Source organism: Pempheris klunzingeri, chromosome 2 (genome assembly GCF_042242105.1).
Source record: "Pempheris klunzingeri isolate RE-2024b chromosome 2, fPemKlu1.hap1, whole genome shotgun sequence".
Classification (NCBI taxonomy): Eukaryota; Metazoa; Chordata; class Actinopteri; order Acropomatiformes; family Pempheridae; genus Pempheris; species Pempheris klunzingeri.
This window is the reverse complement of record NC_092013.1, coordinates 29632906-29647691: the sequence shown is the minus strand read 5'-3', so window position 1 is coordinate 29647691 and position 14786 is coordinate 29632906. Positions and strand designations below refer to the sequence as shown.

The window sequence follows — 14786 nt, the reverse complement described above, 5'->3', positions numbered from 1 at the left end:
GTCCATTATCTGTGTGCTGTGTTTGACTGTGGCCCTGTCCCTCGGTAGACGTGCTCGACGGTGGAGTGCTGGCAGCTGCAGTGTAATGTTGGGCAGCTGGAGAGAGGAGCCAGCGCTATCCTGACTGTACGCTCCAGACTCTGGGCCGAAACCTTCATCGAGGTGAGACTGCAGGACACATCTGATCTGTTAGGGAACTGTGATCAGGAGGAAACCACAGACCGGTTGATTGAAGCTAAATAAAGTCAGACAGTCTGTGTTCTTTTACTGCCCTCTGTTGGGCAGCAAACATCCGCTACAGATGTGTGTCCCAACTCCATACTACTATACAATATATACTATGTTATTTACTCATTTTCATTGTACATTTTTACAGGTATAGTTCACGAAACAGCTGTACTTTATCGGTTGATAACAACAGTAGATGATACATCATGTCCACCGACAATCCTCAACCACGCAGCGTTCCTGTTAAACTTCAGTCTGTCTGCTTTGTGTGTCCACAGAGAGCCTCTAAGCAGTATGTTCTGGAGTGCTCTGTTCAGTACAAGGTGGACCGGATGCCTTATTCTATTCCTCCCAAATTCAAGCCATCGGGATCCAAAAAGGTAAACATCATTAGAGCTTGTAAACTTGAACTTATTCGGTGACGGGGGTGCAGCTCTGCCGAGGCTCATGTGCCTGCTGTGGTTCCCTGTTGTTCAGGTGGTGACGGCTGTGATGTGGAACAAGCCGGACAGTCTGTTCTCTGTGCCAGTGTGGATCATCATCCTGGCTGTTCTAGCTGGGTTGCTATTACTCGCCCTGCTCATATATCTTCTATATAAGGTAACATGCTGCTGAATAACTCCTGACCACAGAAATCAGGGCTAGATGTGTTCAAATTGAAGATCACCCCAGGTGCAGACTGAATGGGGGTTAAATGACACATGTTTTGTCAGCTCTGTTGCTGCTAGGTAGCCATTGTCTCCACTTCACACCCATACGCATGATCAATAAATGATCATCAGACTTGGATGGATTACTGAATGGTCCTAAACTGACACAGAGCCTCTGTTTGACGGCATTACCAGGTGACCACCATGAGATACAAAATGACTTCAGAGACACAAAACAACCATAAAGAGACATAAAACGACTGCAGAGAGACTCAAAACCAAGCAGAGAGATGCAAAAACAAATACCAAGAGAAGTAAAACAACCACAGAGAGACCACAAAGATAAAACGACTACAAACGTCTCAGTCTCTCTGTTAGTCTCTTGTTTCTATGTTGGAGGGGCGGGGGACCGTTTACATGTCATTGTTTATATCCATCCATGTGATGATGATGGCGTTTCTTGATAAAGTATGTTTATGCTTAAAAAGATAATAAGGAGAACGAACCTCTTATATTATTGCAAAAGGTACTTTTTGATGCAGTGTGTTGGTGCAGTGTGTTGATGCATGTGTGTTGATGCAGTGTGTTGGTGCAGTGTGTTGATGCAGTGTGTTGATGCAGTGTGTTGATGCAGTGTGTTGATGCAGTGTGTTGATGCAGTGTGTTGGTGCATGTGTGTTGATGCAGTGTGTTGATGTCGTGTGTGTTGAATCAGTGTGTTGGTGCATGTGTGTTGGTGCAGTGTGTTGGTGCAGTGTGTTGGTGCAGTGTGTTGGTGCAGTGTGTTGGTGCAGTGTGTTGATGCAGTGTGTTGATGCAGTGTGTTGATGCAGTGTGTTGATGCATGTGTGTTGGTGCAGTGTGTTGGTGCAGTGTGTTGATGTTGTGTGTTGGTGCATGTGTGTTGAATCAGTGTGTTGGTGCAGTGTGTTGATGTTGTGTGTTGATGTTGTGTGTTGGTGCAGTGTGTTGGTGCAGTGTGTTGGTGCAGTGTGTTGATGTCGTGTGTTGGTGCAGTGTGTTGGTGCAGTGTGTTGATGCAGTGTGTTGGTGCAGTGTGTTGGTGCATGTGTGTTGATGCAGTGTGTTGATGTAGTGTGTTGGTGCAGTGTGTTGATGTTGTGTGTTGGTGCATGTGTGTTGTCGTGTGTTGATGCATGTGTGTTGGTGCAGTGTGTTGGTGCAGTGTGTTGGTGCAGTGTGTTGGTGCAGTGTGTTGGTGCAGTGTGTTGATGCAGTGTGTTGGTGCATGTGTGTTGGTGCATGTGTGTTGATGCAGTGTGTTGGTGCATGTGTGTTGGTGCAGTGTGTTGATGCAGTGTGTTGGTGCATGTGTGTTGATGTAGTGTGTTGGTGCAGTGTGTTGATGCAGTGTGTTGGTGCAGTGTGTTGGTGCATGTGTGTTGATGCAGTGTGTTGGTGCATGTGTGTTGATGCAGTGTGTTGGTGCATGTGTGTTGATGTCGTGTGTTGGTGCAGTGTGTTGGTGCATGTGTGTTGATGCAGTGTGTTGATGTAGTGTGTTGGTGCAGTGTGTTGATGTCGTGTGTTGGTGCATGTGTGTTGATGTCGTGTGTTGGTGCATGTGTGTTGATGCAGTGTGTTGATGCATGTGTGTTGGTGTAGTGTGTTGATGCATGTGTGTTGGTGCAGTGTGTTGATGCAGTGTGTTGATGCATGTGCGTACTGCATTTTAAGAACAATTTTGGAAAAAATTGCAAACTCTAAACAAGGATCAAGTGTTACACCCATGGAAGAAGTCTGGACTTTGTGTCAGGTTGATTTGTATGTGATCTTCTCTCGTCATGTTTCCGTCCAGATGGGCTTCTTTAAAAGGTCAGATCCGTATGGGACGACCATGGAGAAGGCCCAGCTCAAACCCCAGGCGTCCTCTGAAGCTTAGATCGAAGAGGGAGCCTCCCTGCAGCTGTTCCAAAGAACTGGAATTATCATCACATTCCCAAACAAATAAGGAAACTTGCTAATGATAAGCAGGCAACCCATTTATGAAGGGACAGTTATGGGTGATGTATCACTGGAATCACAATATCTGGTGCTGCACTAAAATGCCAAAGCAGGAAAGACTACAAAGGTCACGCAGATGAAAATGCACTGCTGTTTTGGACATGAATTTGTACAGATTGAGATTTATGGAGCTTCTGCAGAAGGAGCAGCAGCAAGGATTTGCTCCTCTGAAGCTCATCCCTGTGGAAAACTGTTTTGTTGGAAAATACTCCTCATACTCAGTGTGCTGACCAGGAACAGATTAGGACTTCACAGCCAATGTTGGTACAGGGAAAACAAAGATGCACCTCCAGCAAAAGGCACTAATAGTACAGTATTTCATCATTCCTAAAAGGTGTATTTTAAGCCATGATTGCAAATCCCAGTGTTTGATATTTCTTGAAATTCCTGCTTTTGTATGATTTATACACCACGTTTTATTTATGGCTCAGTGTTTTTCCTATTGGTTGTTGAATGTTGTACTGTACTGTCTGCACGACAATCCTGATGAAACTGCAGTGTTTAACTTGAACCATTCCTCTCCCATATTGGGAGGTATTTTGTGTATGTTGTAATGTATTCATTGTGTTATGACCCATTGGTGTGTGACCCAGAATAAAGCCTAATTTTGTATACCCAGCCAAAATGTTGTTGACTGTATGTTGGAAATAACAAATGCAATAACCAATGAAAAATCAATGAGAAACATTGTGTAGATTTAGCTTTCTTCCTTTCAAAATTGATATTTTTCAACTGTTTGACATTGGCATTGTAGCATGGAACAAACCTCTGGGATTTTCTCATCTCAGGTTTTGAGATGACCAATCATTTCTTTGCATTTCATATATAACTGCATTTATCAGTTCTCCATATTTAGTTCTCAGGAAAGTGGCTTTCCTCCACACAGCCAGGTGTGTTAGTGATGCAGTACCTCCCTCTGCAGGTGAGATGTGTTATTACCACCATACAGAGCCGCGATGCCTTCAAGTGCCACCACAGCCATCGTACTTTAAGTTGATTGCTAACAGCAGTGACTACGACCCTGATGCTGACATTTAGGGAGGCCTGATACCACATCCTCTACATATCATTGAAGGTGAATTCAGCCCAAGTAGATTGTTTTGGTTCATATATTAAGTGAACATGTGCCTGATGTCGACAGTATGTGCACCTTTAAAGTCTACTGACGCTGCAGACCCTGGTTACTCTTCAGTTCACTTTCAGTGTCTTATATGTGACTTTCTGAGGCAGCTGTGAATGATGGACGTTTTCTACCTGGTGTTTCACATACTGTCTAACTTTTGATGCTTTGCACTGAATGCTTTAATGCTTCCATATGAGACCTTGAAAGAGAACCGAGGAGAGATGCTTATTGCAAAGCTTTTTTTTTTTATTTTAAAAGGTATTAAACTAAACGTACAGAGGTACAAGGAAAAGGAGATAAACTGGATTCAAACAGCAGAAAGGATAAAGTCTAGTGTGAGTTCTGAGGCGCCGCTCAGCTCCACACACAGTCACTGCATATGTCTCCGTCTTGCTTACAGCTAACTACAGTACAGTTGGTTCATTGACTGTTTTGGGCTCATCAGCAGCTGCACAGTCTAGGGGTTCACCAATTACTTGAGGTACATTTTTAATTCACTTTCTGCCTGTGTTAAGAGGTTGTGGTCTTTCAGCAGATTCCTTTGAGATCAGGTTGACTGGAGAAGTACATAGTTAGCACTCTGTATAAAATAAAGCTCACAGCTTAGCTTAGCACAAAGACTGGTAACAGGGGGGCAGCAGCTAGTCTGGCTCTGTCCGAAGCACTGACTGTATGATAAAAGTGTCGGTGTCCTCTGGGGCTGAACAGTGAAGCCGATGCTGAAGAGCCTTAAAGCTGCATCCTCTCTAATGTCCAGCAGGGGGCGACTCCACTGGCTCCAAACAGAAGTCTGATTGAATGGAAGTCAATGAGGAAATGAGGCGACTTCTCTCCTGATTTATCAGCTCAGTGAACCTTTTCCTCATGAGTTTCTGCTCTCAGTCTCTAGTTTACAGTCTTACAGGCAGGGCTACCTTGTGACTAACCAATCAGAGGCAGGCCATGCCTAAAGGCACTTTGCCATTTTGTGGGGGTGTTGGAGTATTACTTGGTTGGAAGCAATAACTGTTTATCCAACCTGCAGTCGTTCCCAGGGCTTTAGATACCAACACCTTTGGTGTCTGATTATGCTGTGTCTGACGCACAAGGCACGCTTTAATGTCTACATGAGACATCCTCTGTGCATCATGATGAGATGTTAAAGGGCAATGTTGTGAATAACAGCATTAAACATCCACAAATTAAAGGAGGTGGAAGGACGGTTGAATGGCACTAAAAGTGAACTTTGACCCAGAAAACATTCATGTTTTACATGAAAGTTAAGTTCTGTGAGCGACGTTCTTATTCTAAACAAAACCATCATCTTTTTCTACACCCAACCTAGTTTTAGTGTCTAAACCTAACCAAACTATCACAGTTTCTGATTAATGTTTTTTTTTTTTTTTTACTGTTTCCATGGCGATGAAAGTCCAGTATGCCTGCGGGCATATTAGACTAGAATATTAGATTGGGTTGGTTTATCCCAGTTTCCAGTCTTTGTGCTAAGCTAAGCTGATTGGTTGCTGCTGTAGCGTTATCATTAACAAACAGACAGAGTGGTGTGTGATGATCAAACCAAAAACACATTCATTATATTTCCTAGAATAACAAAATGTTCCTTTAAAATGTCCAACAGATGATAAATGATATGATTTTCTTCCAGCAATGGGATGAAGGATGTCGTCTGCCTTCAGCCTGAGGTGATGACGAATGGATGTATGATAAAAATCAAATTTGCATTTTTACTGGATTTCACAGCATAATTTGCGTGTTTGATTGTTTTTCTAACTAATTTTGAATGTATTCAACCCTTCTTGATATGTCCCAAGCTGATCCCCAGGATCCATATCAGGGCTGATCTGGGGATACTTAATTGGATAGTTATTGACTTGAGTATACCTGATCAGATGCTGATCTTTTCTTTACTCTACTGTGCTCTTTTGGTTCATGAGTTAAATTTTGAGTGTGTAAACGTAAAAACAGTCGGGTGCACCAGTGAGGATGAGGCAGAACTCTATGGTTGGCAAAACGCGCACATTTGTTGTTCTCCAACATGCAAGTGTTGTGTTTGTGTTCCCTTTGTCAAATATCTTTAAAGAAGAGGGCTGAATGTTTCTGCTGCTGCTGTTTTACTACATGTGTTCGTTCTAACTGACATTTGTGCTGAGTGGGTGCATGTGTGGGTTTGCTGAGTTCTGCTTGATGGATGCTCCCTCCCATCCTGTAGACTGGGTTCATGTCTCTCCTGATCTCCCTCCCTCCCTCCCTCCCTCCCTCCCTCCCTCTCACTGCCTGTGTGTGTGCTGCCTGGCTATAAAAGCCACACCGTCACAAGGGCATTATCCTGCAGAGGAGCTCAGGTTTAAGTCAGAGACAGAGAAAACAGAAGACTACACTTAGCTTCCACTGGCTGTGAGTAACACATTTGCTGTCTTGTGTGTTTAGACAGGGGAGAGTGTGTCATTTACTGTAGTGAACGATGTTATCGTGCATGTACTGAATCTTTCATGCCTGTCTGCAGGGCCAATGACTCAGCTGTTTGTGTTTGGAGACTGGGTGAACTGAGAGACACAGACAAATGTGCAGCCGTGTAGTGTTTAATGCACCCAGATCTGTTAGACTAAAGCCTTGTCGGTTCTTTGTGCCTCTGAGAACAAAGAGCCAAAACTGATATTTGTACTTTCTGAAATGGTTAGTACTGTTTGTGCTGTGAGTGTCTGGTATGTACATTATACATGAGGTAACAGTGGTTAGAAAAAGTAAAACAACAGCAACAAAAAAAAGCATTACAATAGTCACTTCTATACACTCTCTAAGTAGAGAGTATATATATATATATATAGATAGATATATATAATAAAATTAGGTACCCCCCAAAAAGCCCCCAAACATCCCCTTGAAGCACTGGTTTCTATGGCAATTTGCTACCCCAGGTTGTTTTCCTGCTGACTGATGTGTGTTTGATGACAGCTTGATCCTATGTGATTCCTCCTATTCAGCATATAAAGAGGTTGGCTCCATTCCAACTGTTGTGCTGTGAGTCAGCAGACAGGGTATTAGTGTTTGGGTTAGCATCTGTGGAGGTGCTTTTGGACTCAGTTGTTTGCAGTCAGCAGTCAGTTGTTTGCCTTTTCTGCAAGACGATCTTTGTATGCACGTGTGTGTTTGAGACATCGATGTGAAGACATGGCCGGAGGCTCCTGGGGAGGAAGCAGTGGTGAGTGGTGAGGGTGGATGGGATCTGGACTGCAGCAAAGACAATCGTTGATCTGAGTTTCCTGTTTCTTCTGTGCAGGCACCATCTTCTCTGTATAAGCTACAGTCATGACCAGAAACCTGCTGAAGAACCCCAGTGGGGAAGGTAAGACGCCATTTTACTTCAGGACGATCTGCAACTGCATCGGGGCACTGCCCTTTGTCCTGATGGTGCATTATTCTGAAGCCCCAACAATCCCCACTGGACCCAAAACCCATTTGTTCGACAGCCCGTTGTCCTAAAAGCAAACGCACTTGTCCATTGTGCTGAATCGGAGGGATTCTGCCCTTAATGGACCTCTGAAGCGTGTGTGTTGTCCAACAAATGGGTTTTTGGTCCAATGGGACATTTTTTGATGAACCCCAGTGGGGAAGGTAAGGTTCTACTGTGGGGACTGCCCTTTGTCCTGATGGCCCACTAATCTGAAGCCCCTGATGTCAGGTGTGTTCAGGTCTAACTTTTACATTTGGAAAAAAATGGGACTGAATAAGTTCTGGTCATTTGTTGTAAAACACTGCTGTTAGCACTGCTGACACTGTGCATCCCCCCCAGAGCAGCTAGAATTCTGGGAGCTGACGGAGAATGGTGGGAGTCAGTGGAAGGTGGAGGACATGCCAGGAGACTGTGGCTTCGAATTTTGTAACAACGATGTGACCAAATACTTTGTGACCTCCTTTGAGTGAGTGTTTATTACTGTATGTGTGGTCATGTGACAGCATTTACATGCTAAAATCCTGTATTTTCTATTCTCCCACATACAACCTGCATTAACAGGTAAGTTTAACAGGCAGTGGTGGGAAAAGTATTCAGATCAATTAAAGCTTGCACTGAAAACGTTGCTTAAGTCACAGTGTGTCCAGTATAATCAGGAAAATGTACTCAAAGTAATAAAATTACTATCCTCACGTTTCAGAAGCTGGAAACATGTTTTTTTAACGTTAAAAATAGCTCCTAATTCATTTTCTGCCAATCAGCTAATTGATTCATTGGCAAAAATTGTGGGCAAAAATCTTAATTTGTGCAGCAACCATATGTAAAGCTGTCAGATAAATGTAGTGGAGTAAAAAGTACAGTGTTTACCTCTGAAATGTGGTGGAGTAGAAGCATAAAATGGCACGAAAAGAAAAGTACATTCCACTACTGAGAAATGGAAATGGAATCTAGAAGAAAATGAATTACTGTAACTATAATCCAGATAAAATGGGATCACTTACATAAATGGAACCATGAAACCCTAGAAAAACAACTTCATCGAGATCTCAGCAGATGAAATGGTTCCATTATCATTATTAGATCGTATAAATACAACAGTAATGACTTTGTTACTGCAGTTCGTCATATTATTGTTTCAGACTACCTATTTGTTAGTTCAGGAGTTTTTATAAACCCCATACAAGATCCTCCCGTGTGTTCTTCTAGGCTGTGTCTGAAGAGGCAGCTGATCGACCTGTTAGCTGAGGGTTACTCCTGCGAGCAGCTGGACGCCGAGCCCACCGTCACAGTGGAAGACTGGTGAGACGGAGGTGGACTGACATGCATGTCTGCGCCTCTTGTGAGTGACTCGTGTCAACGATTAACGGGTGGCTCATCCTTTAGGTACTGCGGGAGGACGGACTGCGGCTGCACCTACAATATGACCACGAGTCTGCTGGATGAGAGTCACGAGGTCATCGAGGAGTTCAAACCTGAGATGGTGACTCTCGAACCCGAGTGTGATGACGACTGCTCATGGAAGCGGGTAGGCAGAGAGGGGGGAGTGACAATACGTCAAACAAACTGAGGTCGTCTTCTCTGCTTGAGAGGAGAGCACAGTGTCAGTGGGTACCCATGCTCTTAGCCCAGGTCCTCTGGGGCTCAGCATCGTAAGGATATTTAGCTTAAAGGTGTCTAAATGACTGGTTGGTACAAAAACATCTGGAACTCATCCAGTAGATCGCCTCTGTTGGCAGCCATGAAATGGACTGCAATGGTGCAATATAATCCTTTGGGACCACCAAAGCCACCAAGACTCCACTGACTAGAACTAAAAAACACAGGAGTTCCTGGTCTACTGTGTGCAGAGAGCGATACAACGGCTGTTTGTGGTTAAACCAAAAGGATCTTCCAGGTCTCTCTCTGTAGGGATCCTTTCCATGATGCTGTCACACACTTAGAATAACACTCTGAGCCTGTCAGTGGATCAAACAAGCTCTTTTAGTGGACCTACTGTGATCAGGTGCAGTTGGCCCAAAGGATCACGTTGCAGCTATTGCAGCCCGTTTGGTGTCTGCTGGCTGAGGTGATCTACTGGACCAGTTCCAACACTTTTACTACCTACCAGTCACTCAGACACCAAAAGAGATGCAAAGAGGTCCATGTGAACAAATACTTCATACTCATCAACAAAATATCAACACATAGAAGCATTTTCTGATTTGTCCCTCGACACACACGCTGTTTTGGGGCACTTGCTGAAATGACCGACTGTACATGACAGTGGTTTTCACTCTGTGTCTGAACTCCAGGTCAGCCATACATTTTCTGAGTATGGCCCTGGATTGCGTTTCATCTCCTTTGAACACGGAGGAAAAGACACCAGGTTCTGGGACGGCTGGTTTGGAGTGCGGGTCACCGGGAGCTCTGTCACTGTGGACGTCTGAACGAGAGGAACAGGAGTGGAAGGAGAGGGGAACACCGGAGTTAGAAACGCCGACGGGTGAAGGAGGCAGGTGGGGGCAGAGAGTGTTAGAAGAGCTTCAGTGTAGAGTTCGAGGTTTCAAGAGGACCAGGTTTGCCTTATGCGCTTAGCTCACACCTCTGCATATCATGCAACCCTGCTCATGCTGTGGAAACATAATGCTGCTAAGAACACTGTAGTTAATATTATATATTAGTAGTTATTAGTAGATATATTATAGTATATCATGGTGACACTTCGGCATTACGAACCTTAAAATAGTGAAATTGCTGCTTGCGCCTCATCTACTAACATTTATTAACTTCTACCTCTGCACGGTGACTCATCCTGGGTTAACTGAATGTGTGTTTGGTGGGTGGGGATGTTGTGAGTAGTAAAGGGGCGTACGACAGGACTTTACCGAATACTCAAATCTGATTGGTCAGTTACAGCAGTCTGTTATTTTCATATAGCAGAACGTTGCTATGGGTGCGGTTCTAATAGTGGAAGCCATAAAATCATTTTGAAATCAATAAGATCATTTTTAAGCCGGCATTTTGTGTCAAACTGTTGATTTCTTTATTACGAAGTCGTAATAACGAACCCCTTCAGGATGATTCATTTTGCATTAATGACCAGCTCGCTGTACATGATCTCTCTTACTTCTATAAAATTGGAATTAAAATGATGAAATAAATTGTCAGCTACATCATTGTGTGTTTCAGAATCTAACGAACAGGATGTGGTTGACCTGCTGCGGGGGTGTGTTTGAGGTGGTTGAAGGTGTGAGGACGTGCAGACTGTTACCACAGCCACACTAACTGGACGTTCACAATGGCGTCCTTGTGAGCAGTGGTGCAAAGTGTCAAAGTGCATTTACTTGCATCTCTCTACTCCTACTTCACTACATTAATTGGACAGCGACAGTTACTGGTTTGTTTTCAGGTTAAGATTGTGCATAACCAGACTTATGAGAAGACAATTCAACATATACTCTTCACATTTTAATGTCCTTTACTTCTCTGTATGGGATCTCAGCATTTTACACCAAAACAAATGTGTTCCACTGCGAAAATTTGTTTTCTCAAATCTTCTATCGTATTTGTGAAATATCGGACTTTGTGCCTCTGTGTTATTTAAATGAAACAGCTAATAGACATCTGAAACATGACTAGTGACTAAACATGATTAGTTGTCACAAACCGAAAAGTTTGGAGTTGCTGGATGAATCTGTTTAATATGTTGTAATATATAATCTTCTCATATGTTTTTCATGTAAAAGCTTAATCTGAAAACAAATTCAGTCAAATTTGTGCAAACCAACAGAGGAGGTACAAATCACAGTTGAGTGGATCAGAAGGAAACATTATCATTTATTACCTGTGACAGGCAGGGCAAATCACATTTACCGTTTTCCAACACAGAGCTTCCAATGAAGAGTTTCATTTAAATAACTCAAGTAAAGCACAACTTTATTTTTCTCATTGGTTTATGTGGTGACCCTTTGGAGGGTTCCTGGAAACCACTGGACTGAAATACCAAACTGTGTCTAAAGTAGATTAACTCCCTCCACCTCGAGCATCGACATTAAAGTGGTGGTGGAAGAAGTACTTTCATATAAATACAAACACTGTTACTAGCAGTGGTACGTTATTTTATTCTTGGATGAATTTATCAACAATGTGCTCTTATTTTGAAATAAAGGCTAAATCAGCAGAAACCATGAAAGCACGTGTTGGGAACCCTTGTGGGTTTTAAACCAACATTAAACATACCAAACTTATGTAGTCAAGTCATTAACAATCTAATCTGGACGACTCAGTTATCCACATAGGAAGAACGGGGGCCTGGAGACACGAGAAGATAAGATTCAACATGTAGCCACAGCCATCATCCACTGTTTTACAACCTGGATAACACTATCAAATATAGACACCCTCTTAAAAAACTCACTTTTATTTTGATTCAACCAAAACAGAATAACTCCAGAGAAAGTGGAAGACAAACTGGATTGTAAATGTTTTACAGCTGTTTCGACTGCTGTGACAATAAAACGCAATATTGTTCACGTTCAGGCCAGTTGGCACAAAGTCATTCACGAGACAGTGTTTAAAGTGAAACACCACTAACGCTGGTACATTAAAGGAACAGTCTGCTGTGAAGCTACACTGACGATCGCTGAAGGACAACCTCCAACCCGGACGCTCCCAGTGAGAATCGGCGTCTGTGGCTGTGAGTTTGTCAGGTCAGTGTGAGAGATGTCCTCATCACGGTGGAGCGCTGCATCATTTAGAGCACAGAGCCAACAGCATCTGCAGCAGTGCTGTCAGCAAGGCAGGCCCAGATTACATAAGATACACACTTCATGAGAGGGGAGGATAACTGAGGAATATGGTGATGTACAATGTGAGGACGGGAGCATTTCCACCTGGGCCAAATACAAAAGGTAAGAAAATAACATTTCTACGAATGTGGAATACAGCAGTATGTCACATACCAACCATGAAGTTAGAGCATGTGAGCCCCCAGGGGACACTGGGCCTGAAACTACACAGTAAGGTCCATTCACATCTGGTGTCGACAAACATATTTTATATGAGCACTGCACAATAACCTGTTCATTTACTGCAGCAACTAACACGCAGGCTTCTAGTTTTACTTCTTGAACACATGTGAGGGTGAAACTCTAAACCCAGTGAGGTGCTGCCGTGCTTTCTCGGCCCATCGAAGTATTCAGCCTGACTGTTTATGTCCGTCTGTGATGGTCAAAGACCTGTCACTGCAGCTTTCTGAACACGGACACGTCCTGGTGGTTAGAAAACTGTGCTGTTAACTGGCACGTCTCTGAGAACACTGATAACTTCTGCTCCTCCTGAACTCTTAACACTGCACTGTCAGTTCACATACAGCTCGTAATCTGTCTCTGACCTGGTCAACTTCAAAATCTCAACAAGAAAAAAAAAAAAAAGAGCCTGTAAACTCAGTTTGACCTTTATATAAATGTAAGAAAGCACAGAAATGCAACCCACCTCCCAGCTGCTCCTGTCTGGACACATTTGACACAACAAAGCTCTCAGATAACAATCAGGTCAGCTCATTATAACAATACTCTCTGGCATATTCAGCTTGCAGAGTCAGGAGCTGAAGTGATGAGGAGCACAGGTTGACCACCAGTGCACATAAAGGTGTGTGGTTGTACGTGTGTGTGTGTGTAACAGTGTGTGTAACATGGTGTTTCTGGAGGGTCCTGGTCCAGGTGGTCATCACTCTCCTTGTGACTGCATCTGTTTGCAGAAGGCCTCAAACTGCTGCTGCTCCAGCTCTGTCATCACCTTGTTCAAGGCGTAAATCTGTGAACGGAGAGAGAAAGTAGAGCCAGCTGATTACACAGTGACTACACAGTGACTACACAGTGACTACACAGTGATAACACAGTGACTACACAGTGATAACACAGTGACTACACAGTGACTACACAGTGATTATACGGTGACTACACGGTGACTACACGGTGACTACACAGTGACTACGCAGTGACTACGCAGTGATTACACAGTGACTACGCAGTGACTACGCAGTGATTACGCAGTGACTACGCAGTGACTACGCAGTGACTACACAGTGACTACACAGTGATTACACAGTGACTACACAGTGACTACACAGTGACTACACAGTGATTACACAGTGACTACACAGTGACTACACAGTGACTACACAGTGACTACACAGTGACTATACAGTGACTACACAGTGATAACACAGTGACTACACAGTGACTACACAGTGACTACACAGTGATTACACAGTGACTACACAGTGACTACACAGTGACTACACAGTGATTACACAGTGACTACACAGTGACTACACAGTGACTACACAGTGACTACACAGTGCTCTGGAGGCCTGCTAGCAGTGATGCCAGTCACCTCGGCCCTCTGTCGCTGCTTGAGCTCCTGCTGTGCGGACTTCTGCTTGGCTCGGTCTCCTCTGGTCGGGGTCGAGTTCAGCTTGGGTTTGTCTTTACGGCAGGCGGGCTCCATGGAGACGGTGGTCCAGGACAGGCTGTCGGGTTTAGCAGAGGACACTGGATGAGTGCTGGTCAGGGATGGACAGGACAGCTCTCATTATAGGGTCAGGAGGAGATTAGCTAGAAGGAATGATACCTTAGCTAGAAACGCTCTGTTTCTAGTTGGCCACGTTTCTTTAGTTAGACCTTAGACTCACATTCAGCTCAGTCAGCTAGCTTACTGTGAGCTAGCTTAATGTGAGCTAGCTTACTGTGAGCTAGCTTAATGTGAGCTAGCTGTCGTTTATTTCTACAGAGAGACGTTTAACTCCAGATAATGGCGCACTTACCCCCGGAATATAAAAGGCAGAAAACAGTAATGTCACTTGATGAACGGTACTTTGGCCTGGAAGTGGGCTGTAGCTCCTTACTAGCCGGTAAAAACAGCTGCTCTCAAGGTGTCACCAATAAATACATCCGAGTTAGCGACGGCTGCTTTGTACAAAGGTTCCGGCTGTGTTCCGTTTTTTTCCTTCCTCTTCTTCTTTTTGTGTGGTTAACTAAAAAGTTAAAGTGCTCATTACCGCCATCCAGTGTTGTGAAGTGTGGACTGGGCTTTACCTCAGTGAACCCTGTCTTACGAAATAATATATGAATAAAATAAACCAATAATAGGACTGTCTGTATTTTTGCTCCTCTGCTCTCCTACTCAGGTAATCTTATGTCAGGGTCTTTACATATCATACAGTATACCCAAACCCAATGTATAGGAGACAGCCCATCTAAAAGAGCATATATTAATGGGTGCATTTGTTTAAATTGTGTTTGCAATGATTAAGGATGCCCACTATTCACTA

At 43.7% G+C, this 14786-nt stretch overlaps 3 protein-coding genes across 3 annotated transcripts in view; 2 read left to right on the top strand and 1 right to left on the bottom strand.

Annotated features, from left to right (window-relative positions):
• The window catches only part of LOC139208444 (integrin alpha-5-like), a 43528-nt gene extending 40011 nt beyond the window's left edge, over positions 1–3517 (top strand). The window contains exons 27-30 of the mRNA XM_070838134.1: positions 49–162; positions 507–608; positions 706–828; positions 2698–3517. Coding sequence (XP_070694235.1) covers positions 49–162; positions 507–608; positions 706–828; positions 2698–2781 — 423 coding nt within the window. The 3' untranslated portion in view covers positions 2782–3517. The remainder of the gene's footprint in view (positions 1–48; positions 163–506; positions 609–705; positions 829–2697) is intronic.
• A 3783-nt stretch (positions 3518–7300) lies between these two features.
• On the top strand, positions 7301–10465 carry fbxo2 (F-box protein 2). The gene is made up of 5 exons (XM_070850283.1): positions 7301–7366; positions 7814–7940; positions 8681–8773; positions 8858–8999; positions 9766–10465. Exons 1-5 carry the CDS (start codon positions 7330–7332, stop codon positions 9898–9900), a joined length of 534 nt encoding a protein of 177 aa, XP_070706384.1. The 5' UTR covers positions 7301–7329; the 3' UTR covers positions 9901–10465.
• A 2427-nt stretch (positions 10466–12892) lies between these two features.
• On the bottom strand, positions 12893–14387 carry svbp (small vasohibin binding protein). The gene is made up of 3 exons (XM_070847548.1): positions 14280–14387; positions 13850–13985; positions 12893–13267 (listed from the first exon to the last, which is right to left on the bottom strand). The coding sequence occupies exons 2-3, from the start codon at positions 13961–13963 to the stop codon at positions 13181–13183; spliced, it is 201 nt and encodes a 66-aa protein (XP_070703649.1). The 5' UTR covers positions 13964–13985; positions 14280–14387; the 3' UTR covers positions 12893–13180.
• Positions 14388–14786: the final 399 nt, after the last annotated feature.

What these genes read in the sequence shown, in the direction of transcription:
- svbp (XM_070847548.1), bottom strand. Translation starts at nt 13,963, where the DNA reads ATGGAGCCCGCCTGCCGTAAAGACAAACCCAAGCTGAACTCGACCCCG. An exon ending in AGCAGCGACAGAGGGCCGAG is followed by an intron (nt 13,268 to 13,849) that starts GTGACTGGCATC and finishes CTCCGTTCACAG; the next exon opens with ATTTACGCCTTGAACAAGGT.
- fbxo2 (XM_070850283.1), top strand. Translation starts at nt 7,330, where the DNA reads ATGACCAGAAACCTGCTGAAGAACCCCAGTGGGGAAG. An exon ending in GAAGAACCCCAGTGGGGAAG is followed by an intron (nt 7,367 to 7,813) that starts GTAAGACGCCAT and finishes CATCCCCCCCAG; the next exon opens with AGCAGCTAGAATTCTGGGAG. An exon ending in ACCGTCACAGTGGAAGACTG is followed by an intron (nt 8,774 to 8,857) that starts GTGAGACGGAGG and finishes CTCATCCTTTAG; the next exon opens with GTACTGCGGGAGGACGGACT.